Source organism: Cherax quadricarinatus, chromosome 8, assembly GCF_038502225.1.
Source record: "Cherax quadricarinatus isolate ZL_2023a chromosome 8, ASM3850222v1, whole genome shotgun sequence".
Lineage (NCBI taxonomy): Eukaryota > Metazoa > Arthropoda > Malacostraca > Decapoda > Parastacidae > Cherax > Cherax quadricarinatus.
Genome location: NC_091299.1, coordinates 15864449 through 15877963, shown reverse-complemented (window position 1 = coordinate 15877963; position 13515 = coordinate 15864449). Strand labels below are relative to the sequence as shown.

The 13515-nt window shown below is 40.9% G+C and overlaps 1 protein-coding gene across 4 annotated transcripts in view; it reads right to left on the bottom strand.

The window, feature by feature from the left end:
* Nucleotides 1-13515, bottom strand: part of LOC128685385 (zinc finger protein 549) — a 185965-nt gene that overhangs the window by 40345 nt on the left and 132105 nt on the right. For 2 of the 4 annotated variants that reach the window (XM_070082902.1, XM_070082901.1), the window contains exon 6: nt 2000-2185. The exons of the other annotated variants lie outside the window; for them this stretch is intronic. In XM_070082902.1, the coding sequence (XP_069939003.1) occupies nt 2000-2185 (186 nt within the window). The remainder of the gene's footprint in view (nt 1-1999; nt 2186-13515) is intronic. 4 annotated transcript variants of the gene reach the window in all.

Sequence of the window (13515 nt, the reverse complement as noted above, 5' to 3'; positions counted from 1 at the left end):
ACTCTGACACCTCGCCACGTACCATGACTCGCTGCTGTCTTCCTGACAAGTATTCCCTGATCCATTGTAGTGCCTTCCCTGTTATCCCTGCTTGGTCCTCCAGTTTTTGCACCAATCTCTTGTGTGGAACTGTGTCAAACGCCTTCTTGCAGTCCAAGAAAATGCAATCCACCCACCCCTCTCTCTCTTGTCTTACTGCTGTCACCATGTCATAGAACTCCAGTAGGTTTGTGACACAGGATTTCCCGTCCCTGAAACCATGTTGGCTGCTGTTGATGAGATCATTCCTTTCTAGGTGTTCCACCACTCTTCTCCTGATAATCTTCTCCATGATTTTGCATACTATACATGTCAGTGACACTGGTCTGTAGTTTAATGCTTCATGTCTGTCTCCTTTTTTAAAGATTGGGACTACATTTGCTGTCTTCCATGCCTCAGGCAATCTCCCTGTTTCGATAGATGTATTGAATATTGTTGTTAGGGGTACACATAGCGCCTCTGCTCCCTCTCTCAATACCCATGGGGAGATGTTATCTGGCCCCATTGCCTTTGAGGTATCTAGCTCACTCAGAAGCCTCTTCACTTCTTCCTCGGTTGTGTGCACTGTGTCCAGCACTTGGTGGTGTGCCCCACCTCTCCGTCTTTCTGGAGTCCCTTCTGTCTCCTCTGTGAACACTTCTTTGAATCTCTTGTTGAGTTCTTCACATACTTCACGGTCATTTCTTGTTGTCTCTCCTCCTTCCTTCCTTAGCCTGATTACCTGGTCCTTGACTGTTGTTTTCCTCCTGATGTGGCTGTACAACAGTTTCGGGTCAGATTTGGCTTTCGCTGCTATGTCATTTTCATATTGTCTTTGGGCCTCCCTTCTTATCTGTGCATATTCGTTTCTGGCTCTACGACTGTTCTCCTTATTCTCCTGGGTCCTTTGCCTTCTATATTTCTTCCATTCCCTAGCACACTTGGTTTTTGCCTCCCTGCACCTTTGGGTAAACCATGGGCTCATCCTGGCTTTTTCATTAATCCTGTTACCCTTGGGTACAAACCTCTCCTCAGCCTCCTTGCATTTTGTTGCTACATATTCCATCATCTCATTAACTGGCTTCCCTGCCAGTTCTCTGTCCCACTGAACCCCGTTCAGGTAGTTCCTCATTCCTGTGTAGTCCCCTTTCTTGTAGTTTGGCTTCATTCGTCCTGGCCTTCCTGCTTCTCCCTCCACTTGTAGCTCTACTGTGTATTCGAAGCTTAAAACCACATGGTCACTGGCCCCAAGGGGTCTTTCATATGTGATGTCCTCGATATCTGCACTACTCAAGGTGAATACTAAGTCCAGCCTTGCTGGTTCATCCTCTCCTCTCTCTCTTGTAGTGTCCCTTACGTGTTGGCACATGAAGTTTTCCAGTACCACCTCCATCATCTTAGCCCTCCATGTATCTTGGCCCCCATGTGGGTCCAAGTTCTCCCAATCGATCTCCTTGTGGTTAAAGTCACCCATGATCAGGAGCTTTGCCCTGCATGCATGAGCTCTTCTGGCCACTCTAGCCAGTGTGTCAACCATCGCTCTATTGCTCTATTGCTGTGTGTGTGTGTACTCACCTATTTGTGGTTGCAGGGATCGAGTCCTAGCTCCTGTGTGTGTGTGTGTGTGTGTGTGTGTGTGTGTGTGTGTGCATGTACATTTTGTTTGTACTCGCCTATTTGCAGTTGAAGGGGTCGAGTCACAGCTTGTTTGGGTGTGGGTGTGTGTGTGTGTATGAGAGAAACCCTACTTGCTAACACAATGCCTAATGAGGGAGAGGTGTACAATATAAAAACTCACCCTGTTCACAATGCAAAATGTGTACTGACAATTTTGTTACTCAAAATATGGGAAAACCCCCATAAAGAAATCCTAGGGGTTAATATTATTAAAACTCTATACATAAAAATACATACAATAAGCACTATACACAAATTCAAATGTTTTCATGCTTAATTACATAGATTTCAAGATTAAACTTACTGTGGCACAGCATCACGTTCTTGGTTAGTATGACGTGTACCTAGATGCTTCTGCAAGTTGTATTTCATCTGGTACTCACATCCACAGAGATGGCAATAGTAAACACTGTTAGCTTCTCCTGCATTATTTAATACAATCTTCAAGCTTGGACCCGGAGTTTTGATGGGATTGACCATCAGAACTGCCCTTTAAAGACAAAAACTACTTAGATAAGCATTTTTTTTTTTTCCAACAAGTCGGCCGTCTCCCACAGAGGCAGGGTGACCCAAAAAAAAGAAAGAAAATCCCCAAAAAGAAAATACTTTCATCATCATTCAACACTTTCACCACACTCACACATTATCACTGTTTTTGCAGAGGTGCTCAGAATACAACAGTTTAGAAGCATATACATATAAAGATACACAACATATCCCTCCAAACTGCCAATATCCCAAACCCCTCCTTTAGAGTGCAGGCATTGTATTTCCCATTTCCAGGACTCAAGTCCTGTTTAACTTATAAACCTTTGTGTGTGTGTATTAAACTTATTATCATATTACTTCAAACATACAGTAATCTCATAGCTACCAAAACAAAACCAATAAATTGCTGCAAATACTGCAAATTCCCAAAACTGGTAAATATAACCCTCTCAATGTATTTTTCCTCAATATATAGGAAAGCATAAGTGTCTCCCCCTCAGAATATAATGGCACAATGGCATGTATATTCATCTCTCTACTCTCCCATCTGCTTAGAAAAATTTGTGAAAACAACAAACTCATTCATAGGTTTTCATAGAGATCATAAGATCATAAGATCATCATTGCCTGCTGGTGGGGTCAGCTGATCTCCATAAAAACCTGTGAATTCTCCAATGCCAATGGTATTGACGATTGGACAGACATTTTTCTTAACAAAATACTTAGACTATACAACAAACATTGTCCTATAAAAACGAGACAGATCACGAATAAACGGCTTGGTTGCCCATGGCTAACCAGCAGCATTCTGAAATCCATTGATAAGAAACACCAATATGAAAAGCAATATAGACAGGGCTTAATACACAAAGATATTCTTAAACAATATTCAACAGTTCTCACCAAATTAATAAAGAAAGCCAAACAACTGTACTACTCCAGCAGATTCACTGACACAAGAGGAGATATAAAAAAGACCTGGAAAACACTTTCCCAGATTCTGGGAGGCCCACAAACTGAAAAAAAAACAAGAATATTGTTCTAACTAAACCTCATGAAACACCACTGCATCCCGCTGATACAGCTAACAAGATAAACGACTTCTTCTCAAACATAGGATCTAATCTCGCCAGTAAAATCCCACGTACCAATGCCCGTGCCGGGGACTACCTAGATGGGAATTTCCCAAATTCCTTCTATCTTGTACCAACTGAGCCCACGGAAGTCACTGCGATCATAAAGTCACTTAAAAATAACTCGGGGAATCTGTCTCACGTCCCACCATTATTGTACAAGCAAACGGCCCATGTCCTTTCGCATGCTATTACATTACTTTTTAACAAGTCACTTTCCCGACACTACTCAAGACAGCAAGGGTTACACCAATACATAAAGGTGGTGACCCTACAGACGTAAACAACTATAGGCCAATATCAAACTTACCATTGCTATCCAAAATCTTCGAGAAACTCGTGCACAGGAGACTATATTCATTTATAAAGTCACAAAACATACTCAACCCCTGCCAATTTGGATTCAGGAAAAATAAAAGCACTAATGATGCAATTATAAAAATGCTAGACCTGCTTTACACAGCATTGGAAAATAAGGAATATCCACTAGGAATTTTTATTAACCTAAGAAAAGCGTTTGACACAGTAGACCATGGCATCCTACTCCACAAACTTGACCACTATGGTATAAGGCCATGCGCTTGCATATTTTAAATCCTACCTTTCTAATAGGTATCATTATGTCACCATTAAAAACACAGCCTCATCAATACGGCCACTTAATACTGGAGTTCCGCAGGGAAGTGTCCTTGGACCCCTGCTCTTCCTCATTTACATCAATGATCTTCCAAACATATCCCAACACCTGAAACCCATTCTCTTTGCTGACAACACAACTTAGGTCATCTCCCACCCTAATCTTACCACCCTCAACACCATTGTTAACGAGGAGCTGCTCAAAATATCGACTTGGATGACAGCCAATAAACTTACACTTAACACTGGCAAAACCTACCATATTATGTTTGGTAGCAGAGCAGGTGTTGCGCAACTTAACATTAAGATCGACAACACTCTAATTGCCAGACATAATGAGGGCAAATTCCTTGGCCTATACCTCGACAACAACCTAAATTTCAGCACCCATATCCAACACATAACAAAAAAAGTATCCAAAACGGTGGGGATCCTCTCCAAGATATGATACTACGTGTCGCAAATTGCCCTTCTCACACTATACCATTCACTTATATATCCATACCTCACCTATGCTATCTGTGCTTGGGGTTCAACTGCAGCAACATACCTAAAGCCAATAATAACCCAACAAAAAGCCGCAGTAAGAATAATCACTAAATCCCATCCCTGGCAACACATCCCCCCACTCTTCATAGATCTAAACTTACTCCCTGTTCAGAACATCCACACTCACTACTGTGCTATATCTACAGGACCTTAAATTCCAATATTAACCTTGACCTAAAATGCTTTCTTGATAGTTGTGACAGGATCCACAGGCATAACACCAGACACAAACATCTCTATGACATTCCCCGTGTTCGACTAAACCTTTACAAAAATTCAATGTATTTCAAAGGACCTAAAATCTGGAACACCCTACCTGAAAACTCTAGAACTGCAGACACATTCATCACTTTCAAAACTACAGTTAGAAAACATCTTATCTCCCTGATCCACCCCGACAACTAACTACATGATAACCACCTGGTGGTTCACAATTACACTCACTCACCCACTGACTATAAACACAGAAATACTAATCTTAAAATAATAAATCCTAACTAGTCATAAGTTTGCCTATGATACTCCAATATAGACACCTTGTATTGTGCCAAAACAAAAGCATTCACATTGCTAAACTCACAAATTATGATGTAGTCACTTAGCCTTAATACCATAATCTGTAAGGATTTAATGTTAAGATTTAATCTAAGTCTGCTCGAAATGCCTAGCCATGCTAGGTGTCCTAGTGGCCCCCTCTGTAATTAGTGTTTTATAACATGTAAACCACACAATACCCAAAACCTGTAAACACCACATTGTGACCCTTATAGAGAATAAACTTGAATTGAATTGAATGAATTTGTCTGTGGCTTTCACCAATTTCTATAAGCAAAAGAATTTCTTAGACTTCCATATTAGCAGATTTAAGTTATCTAACATGTTTACTGAAGAGCAACACCTAAACAGATTTGTCCAATTTTTTTTTTCTGGTTTTGTAATTGTTCCATGCTCATTTTTTTATTATAATCATTTTTTCCTCACATGTCAACTTTTTTTTTTTTTAACACGTCAGCCGTTTCCCACCGAGGCAGGGTGACCCAAAAAGAAAGAAAAATCCAAAAAGAAAGAAATAACTTTCATCATCATTCAACACTTTCACCATCACTCATACATAATCATTGTCTTTACAGAGGCACTCAGATACGACAGTTTATAGGTTGTAGGCTGGTAGAGGTACTACCGTCCTGCCATATGAGTGTGAAACAGAAACCTGTAATTGCTTTATATGATGGTAGGAGTGCTGGTGTCTTTTTTTCTGTCTCAAACATGCAAGATTTCAAGTACGTCTTGCTACTCCTACTTACACTTAGGTCACACTACACATACATGTACACATTTATGTATACACACTCATCTGAGTTTTCTTTGACTTTATCTGAATAGTTCTTGTTCATATTACTTTTCCTTTCATATCCATGGGGAAGTGGAATAAGAATCTTTCCTCTGTATCCCATGCATGTTCTAAAAGTTAACTAAAATGCCAGGAGCAATGGGCTAGTAACCCATTTTCCCATATAACTTATTTTTAGTAAGAAAACACATGTGTCAATATTAACACAAAATGAAGCCATAACTGAATAAAATTTGCCCTGCAGATTTAATTTTGTATTATTTGTAGTTTTGAGTTTTGTTGCACACCTAGGAACATAACCTCCAATGAATTTTGAGAACTGTATTCATATACAAGGCAAAAAATTCTATCCCTAATCTTATTTAACCCATAAACAGTCCAAGCAGATCTACATTCACATGCGTAGTGCTCCAAAAGTAGATCTACTTTTTTTTACATATTTTCAATTTTTTTTTTTTTTTTTTCAACAAGTCGGTCGTCTCCCACCGAGGCAGGGTGACCCAAAAAAAGAAAGAAAATCCGCAAAAAGAAAATACTTTCATCATCATTCAACACTTTCACCACACTCACACATTATCACTGCTTTTGCAGAGGTGCTCAGAATACAACAGCTTAGAAGCATATAGTATGTATAAAGATACACAACATATCCCTCCAAACTACCAATACAGTGGACCCCCGGTTAACGATTTTAATCCGTGCAAGAGGGCTCATCGTTATGCGAATGAATTTTCCCCATAAGAAATAATGGAAATAAAATTAATCCGTGCAAGACGCCCAAAAGTATGAAAAAAAATTTTTTTTACCACATGAAATGTTAATTTTAATACACACAAACTGAAAAAGGCATGCACAATTAAATGACACTTACTTTTATTGAAGATCTGGTGATGATTGATGGGATGGGAGGAGGGGAGAGCATTATCTTCTTACTGTTTAGAAGGGGAATCCCCTTCCATTAGGACTTGAGGTAGTAAGTCCTTTTCTGGGGTTACTTCCCTTCTTTTTTTAATGCCACTAGGGCCAGCTTCAGAGTCACTGGACTTCTTTCGCACAAGATATCTGTCCATAGTGGCCTGTACCTCTCGTTCCTTTATGACTTGCCTAAAGTGTTTCACAACATTGTCAGTGTAATAATCACCAGCACGGCTTGCAATAGCTGTGTGAGGGTGATTTTCATCCATGAAGGTTTGCACTTCAAGCCACTTAGCACAGATTTCCTTTATCTTTGTAGTAGGCAACTTCTTCAATTTCTCTGTCCCCTCCTCTGAACCAGTTTCCCCAGGTCTGGCCTCTTGCTCTTGAAGTTGATCTATCAGCTCATCAGTGGTTAGTTCTTCATTGTCCTCCTCCACCAACTCTTCCACATCCTCCCCACTAACCTCCAACCCCAAGGACTTTCCCAATGCCACAATGGATTCCTCAACTGGCACAGGATTCTCAGGGTTAGCCTCAAACCCTTCAAAATCCCTTTTGTCTACACATTCTGGCCACAGTTTCTTCCAAGCAGAGTTCAAGGTCCTCTTAGTCACTTCCTCCCAAGCCTTACCTATAAGGTTTACACAATTGAGGATATTAAAGTGATCTCTCCAAAACTCTCTTAGAGTCAGTTGAGTTTCTGAGGTCATTACAAAGCACCTTTCAAACAGAGCTTTTGTGTACAGTTTCTTGAAGTTGGAAATAACCTGCTGGTCCATGGGCTGCAGGAGAGGAGTGGTATTAGGAGGCAAAAACTTCACCTTAATGAAGCTCATGTCCCCATAAAGTCGCTCTGCCACGTCTGTAGGATGACCAGGGGCATTGTCTAACACCAGGAGGCACTTAAGTTCTAATTTCTTTTCAGTTAGGTAATCTTTCACATTGGGGGCAAATGCATGGTGTAACCAGTTATAGAAAAATTCCCTAGTGACCCATGCCTTACTGTTTGCCCTCCACAGCACACACAAATTATCCTTGAGGACATTCTTTTGCCTGAACGCTCTGGGAGTTTCAGAGTGATACACTAATAAAGGCTTCACTTTGCAATCACCAGTAGCATTGGCACACATCAACAAAGTAAGCCTGTCTTTCATAGGCTTATGTCCTGGGAGTGCCTTTTCCTCCTGAGTAATGTAGGTCCTGCTTGGCATTTTCTTCCAGAACAGGCCTGTTTCATCACAATTAAACACTTGTTCAGGTTTCAGTCCTTCAGTTTCTATGTACTCCTTGAATTCCTGCACATATTTTTCAGCCGCTTTGTGGTCCGAACTGGCAGCCTCACCATGCCTTATCACACTATGGATGCCACTACGCTTCTTAAATCTCTCAAACCAACCTTTGCTGGCCTTAAATTCACTCACATCATCACTAGTTGCAGGCATTTTTTTAATTAAATCCTCATGCAACTTCCTAGCCTTTTCACATATGATCGCTTGAGAGACGCTATCTCCTGCTATCTGTTTTTCATTTATCCACACCAATAAGAGTCTCTCAACATCTTCCATCACTTGCGATCTTTGTTTCGAAAACACAGTTGAACCTTTGGCAAGAACAGCTTCCTTGATTGTCTTTCTGGTGCCCACAATAGTAGCGATGGTTGATTGGGGTTTCTTGTACAGCTTGACTAGGTCGGCTATACGCACTCCACTTTCATACTTATCAATTATCTCTTTCTTCATTTCTATAGTAATTCTTACCCTTTGAGGTGTAGGGTTGGCACTAGAAGCTTTCTTGGGGCCCATGGTCACTTATTTTCCAGAAACAGCACCGAAAATACTGTAATAATACGAAATATTCCGAGTGTATGCTTGGATGTTACCGCGGAGGCTGGCTGGTAAACAATGGGACGGCTGGCACATGTGAGGCTGGCTGAGGGCACATTGGACGCGTCTCGGACGAAAATCGGTAAGCGGGTTTTTAATCGGTATGCGCGGCAAAAATTTTGCGATAAAAGTAATCGGTATGCGGAAAAATCGCTATGTGATGCCATCGTTATGCGGGGGTCCACTGTATCCCAAACCCCTCCTTTAAAGTGCAGGCATTGTACTTCCCATTTCCAGGACTCAAGTCCGACTATATGAAAATAACCGGTTTCCCTGAATCCCTTCACTAAATATTACCCTGCTCTCACTCCAACAGATCGTCAGGTCCCAAGTACCATTCGTCTCCATTCACTCCTATCTAACACGCTCATGCATGCTTGCTGGAAGTCCAAGCCCCTCGCCCACAAAACCTCCTTTACCCCCTCTTTCCAACCCTTTCGAGGACGACCCCTACCCCTCTTTCCTTCCCCTATAGATTTATATGCTTTCCATGTCATTCTACTTTGATCCATTCTCTCTAAATGACCAAACCACCTCAACAACCCCTCTTCTGCCCTCTGACTAATGCTTTTATTAACTCCACACCTTCTCCTAATTTCCACACTCCGAATTTTCTGCATAATATTTACACCACACATTGCCCTTAGACAGGACATCTCCACTGCCTCCAACCATCTCCTCGCTGCTGCATTTACCACCCAAGCTTCACATCCATATAAGAGTGTTGGTACTACTATACTTTCATACATTCCCTTCTTTGCCTCCATAGATAACGTTTTTTGACTCCACATATACCTCAACGCACCACTCACCTTTTTTCCCTCATCAATTCTATGATTAACCTCATCCTTCATAAATCCATCTGCCGACACTTCAACTCCCAAGTATCTGAAAACATTCACTTCTTCCATACTCCTCCTCCCCAATTTGATATCCAATTTTTCTTTATCTAAATCATTTGATACCCTCATCACCTTACTCTTTTCTATGTTCACTTTCAACTTTCTACCTTTACACACATTCTCAAACTCATCCACTAACCTTTGCAATTTTTCTTTAGAATCTCCCATAAGCACAGTATCATCAGCAAAAAGTAACTGTGTCAATTCCCATTTTGAATTTGATTCCCCATAATTTAATCCCACCCCTCTCCCGAACACCCTAGCATTTACTTCTTTTACAACCCCATCTATAAATATATTAAACAACCATGGTGACATTACACATCCCTGTCTAAGACCTACTTTTACCGGGAAGTATTCTCCCTCTCTTCTACACACCCTAACCTGAGCCTCACTATCTTCATAAAAGCTCTTTACAGCATTTAGTAACTTACCACCTATTCCACATACTTGAAACATCTGCCACATTGCTCCTCTATCCACTCTATCATATGCCTTTTCTAAATCCATAAATGCAATAAAAACTTCCCTACCTTTATCTAAATACTGTTCACATATATGCTTCAATGTAAACACTTGATCTACACATCCCCTACCCACTCTGAAGCCTCCTTGCTCATCCGCAATTCTACATTCTGTCTTACCTCTAATTCTTTCAATTATAACCCTACCGTATACTTTTCCTGGTATACTCAGTAAACTTATTCCTCTATAATTTTTACAATCTCTTTTGTCCCCTTTCCCTTTATAAAGGGACTATACATGCTCTCCGCCAATCCCTAAGTACCTTCCCCTCTTTCATACATTTATTAAACAAAAGTACCAACCACCCCAACACTATATCCCCCCCTGCTTTTAACATTTCTGTCATGATCCCATCAGTTCCAGCTGCTTTACCCCCTTTCATTCTACGTAATGCTTCACGTACCTCCACCACACTTACATTCTGCTCTTCTTCACTCCTAAAAGATGGTATACCTCCCTGGCCAGTGCATGAAATTACCGCCTCCCTTTCTTCCTCAACATTTAAAAGTTCCTCAAAATATTCTCACCATCTACCTAATACCTCCCTCTCCCCATCTACTAACTCCCCTACTCTGTTTTTAACTGACAAATCCATACTTTCCCTAGGCTTTCTTAACTTGTTTAACTCACTCCAAAATTTTTTCTTATTTTCATTAAAATTTCTTGACAGTGCCTCTCCCACTCTTTCATCTGCTCTCCTTTTGCACTCTCTCACCACTCTCTTCACCTTTCTTTTACTCTCCATATACTCTGCTCTTCTTATAACACTTCTGCTTTGTAAAAACCTCTCGTAAGCTACCTTTTTCTCTTTTATCACACCCTTTACTTCTTCATTCCACCAATCACTCCTCTTTCCTCCTGCCCCCACCCTCCTATGACCACAAACTTCTGCCCCACATTCTAATACTGCATTTTTAAAACTATTCCAATGTGAAGGCTTACTCAGCCCTGTAACAACTTCAGACAGTATTACCCAGGCTGGCTCCTCCTCAGGAAAATTAGTGAATAGAAAAAGAAATAATAACAGACAAACATAAACACTTTATTATGTAGAAAATATAAAATATAAAACACTTAAATATGAAATATTAATCCTACATTAAAGAAAATGAAAAATGAAAAATATAAATGATAACTGAATTCAACGCTAATTTAACACTTGGGTGTCTGGTGTTGGTCACACTGCTTGTTGAAATCGTAGCCGTTGCTGATGATGGGGGGGGGGGGGGGGGTCGCAGGTGTTGGTGACCACCACTGGCTAGTTCTTCACAGATTCACGCCGTGAGTAGTATCCCGATGACAGGAAAGCAGGTTCTTTACTGCTGCAATGATGTGGGGTTACGTCCTGCAATTTCATACAGGTGCACAGGTATTTAAATGGAAAATGAAGAAGTCTCTGGATGTTAGTCCTTCTCCTGTTCTGCTCGTTGATTGACAGGTGACCCTCACTGTCATCCAAGAGTAGTGTTGGGAGCTGTGAGTCGAGTGATTTACTGTTTGACCAGAGCCCCACACGTCACCTTTCGGGGGGGGAGGTGGAAGAGGGAGGGGAAGGGATAGCGGGAGCTAGACTGACCCTACGTTAACAAGCAGCCGGCAATCAAACTATCACTTTAGGGGTGGGGGAGAAAAGGCGGGAAAAACGGGAGCGTGACTTACCCTACCTTAACTAGTAGCCGGCAATGAAACTATCACTTTCGGGGAGGGGGAAGAAAGGCGGGAGCGTGACTTACCCTACCTTAACTAGTAGCCGGTAATGAAACTATTGTTACTATATTGCTACTCCTATCTATTGAACTTTTCCCTCACACTCCCCCATACCAAGACTTATAGTCAAGGAGTATAAGAAGAATAGGCGAGGAAAAAGTTCTAACATGTGGAAGTCGCCTAAGGCAACAAATCTTCTACTGACTGTCATGACTTAACCAGTCAGAGAAATAATTGGATGAACCATTGATATACACAATATGGAACTTAAAAGCCTGGAGTGCCAATGTCCACCTCAAGAGGCGACTGTTGGTTCCCTTAAAAGTTTCTAGGTATATCAAAGGTTTGTGGTCCGTTTCTAAAATGAATTCTTTTCCCAGCAAATAAAATTTAAGTTTGGAGATACCCCACACAAGGGCTAAATATTCCTTTTCTATTGTGGAGTATTTTGTTTCTGCGGGAAGGAGTTTCCGGCTTAGGAAGCATACAGGGAAGGGAGTACCATCATGGTATTGTAGTAACACCGCACCTAAGCCAGTATTGGAGGCATCAGTTCTCAAACAAAATGTTTTATTAATATCTGGAATCTTAAGTATAGGGTTTTTCGAAAAGATACTTTTAATCTCATTAAACTTTTCCCAAGCTACGTCGGAAAGTTCAAGAGGTTCCTTCACAGACTTTTTAAGGAAGTCCGATAAGATGCCTGTAAGATCAGCAAGATTCGGGATAAACCGTGCATAAAAATTTACAGAACCAAGAAAGCTACGCATGAGCTTCTTGGTTTTGGGGAATTTAAATTCTAATAAAGCTTTGATCTTACTGGGGAGAGGCTGCAGAGAGTTATTAGAAAGTATCAGTCCAAGATATCTAATCTTGTTATACCCAAGGAAGCATTTCTTCGGCTTGGCAGTGAGGCCATGTGAGCGTAACCTAAGCAAAACTGATGTTAATGTTTGGATATGTTCGCCCCACGTAGATGTCATTACGTAAATGTTATCAAAATAAACTGAAACATTTGGCATATTACCCAAGACCTTTCTCATCAGTCTCACGTAGGTAGCACAGGCAGTTACCAAACCGAAGGGCATAGTTCTATATTGCATCAGTCCTTGGTGTGTAGGAAAAGCGGTGTACTGCTTAGAAGAAGGATCTAACATTACTTGATGATATGCCTGTGCAATATCAATCTCTGAAAAGAAGGAAGCATCATAAAATTTGTGTAGATCGCTATCTATTAAGGGCATAGGCTCAGCATCCCACCGAGTTATAGCATTAAGGCCTCTGAAGTCAATAGCAAGTCTATGTGAATTATCCTCCTCCTTAACCATGACTACTGGTGAACAATATGAAGATACTGAAGGTTCAATGATCTTTAGTTTTAATAATTTGTCTACCTCTCGGTCAAATGCATCCCTAAGGTGAACTGGAACTGGGTATAATTTCCGTTTGATAGGATTGTCCGTCACTAAGTCAATCTTATGGACTACCGTGGAGGTAACACCTGGAATATCAGTAAAGACGTCTGAAAAGTTACTCACACATTGAAGTAGTTCATGTCTCTTATGGTCATCCAAAGATTCATTAATATTAATGGTGGTTGCATCCGAGTGGTCAAGAGTCACCAAGTCATGTAGTTCATCATAGTCTAAGTTAGAGGTGTCAATTACGCACACTTTACATTCTTCAGTTGTCTTATCAAGTTCGTGTGGAAAAACTAAGTCAAAGTC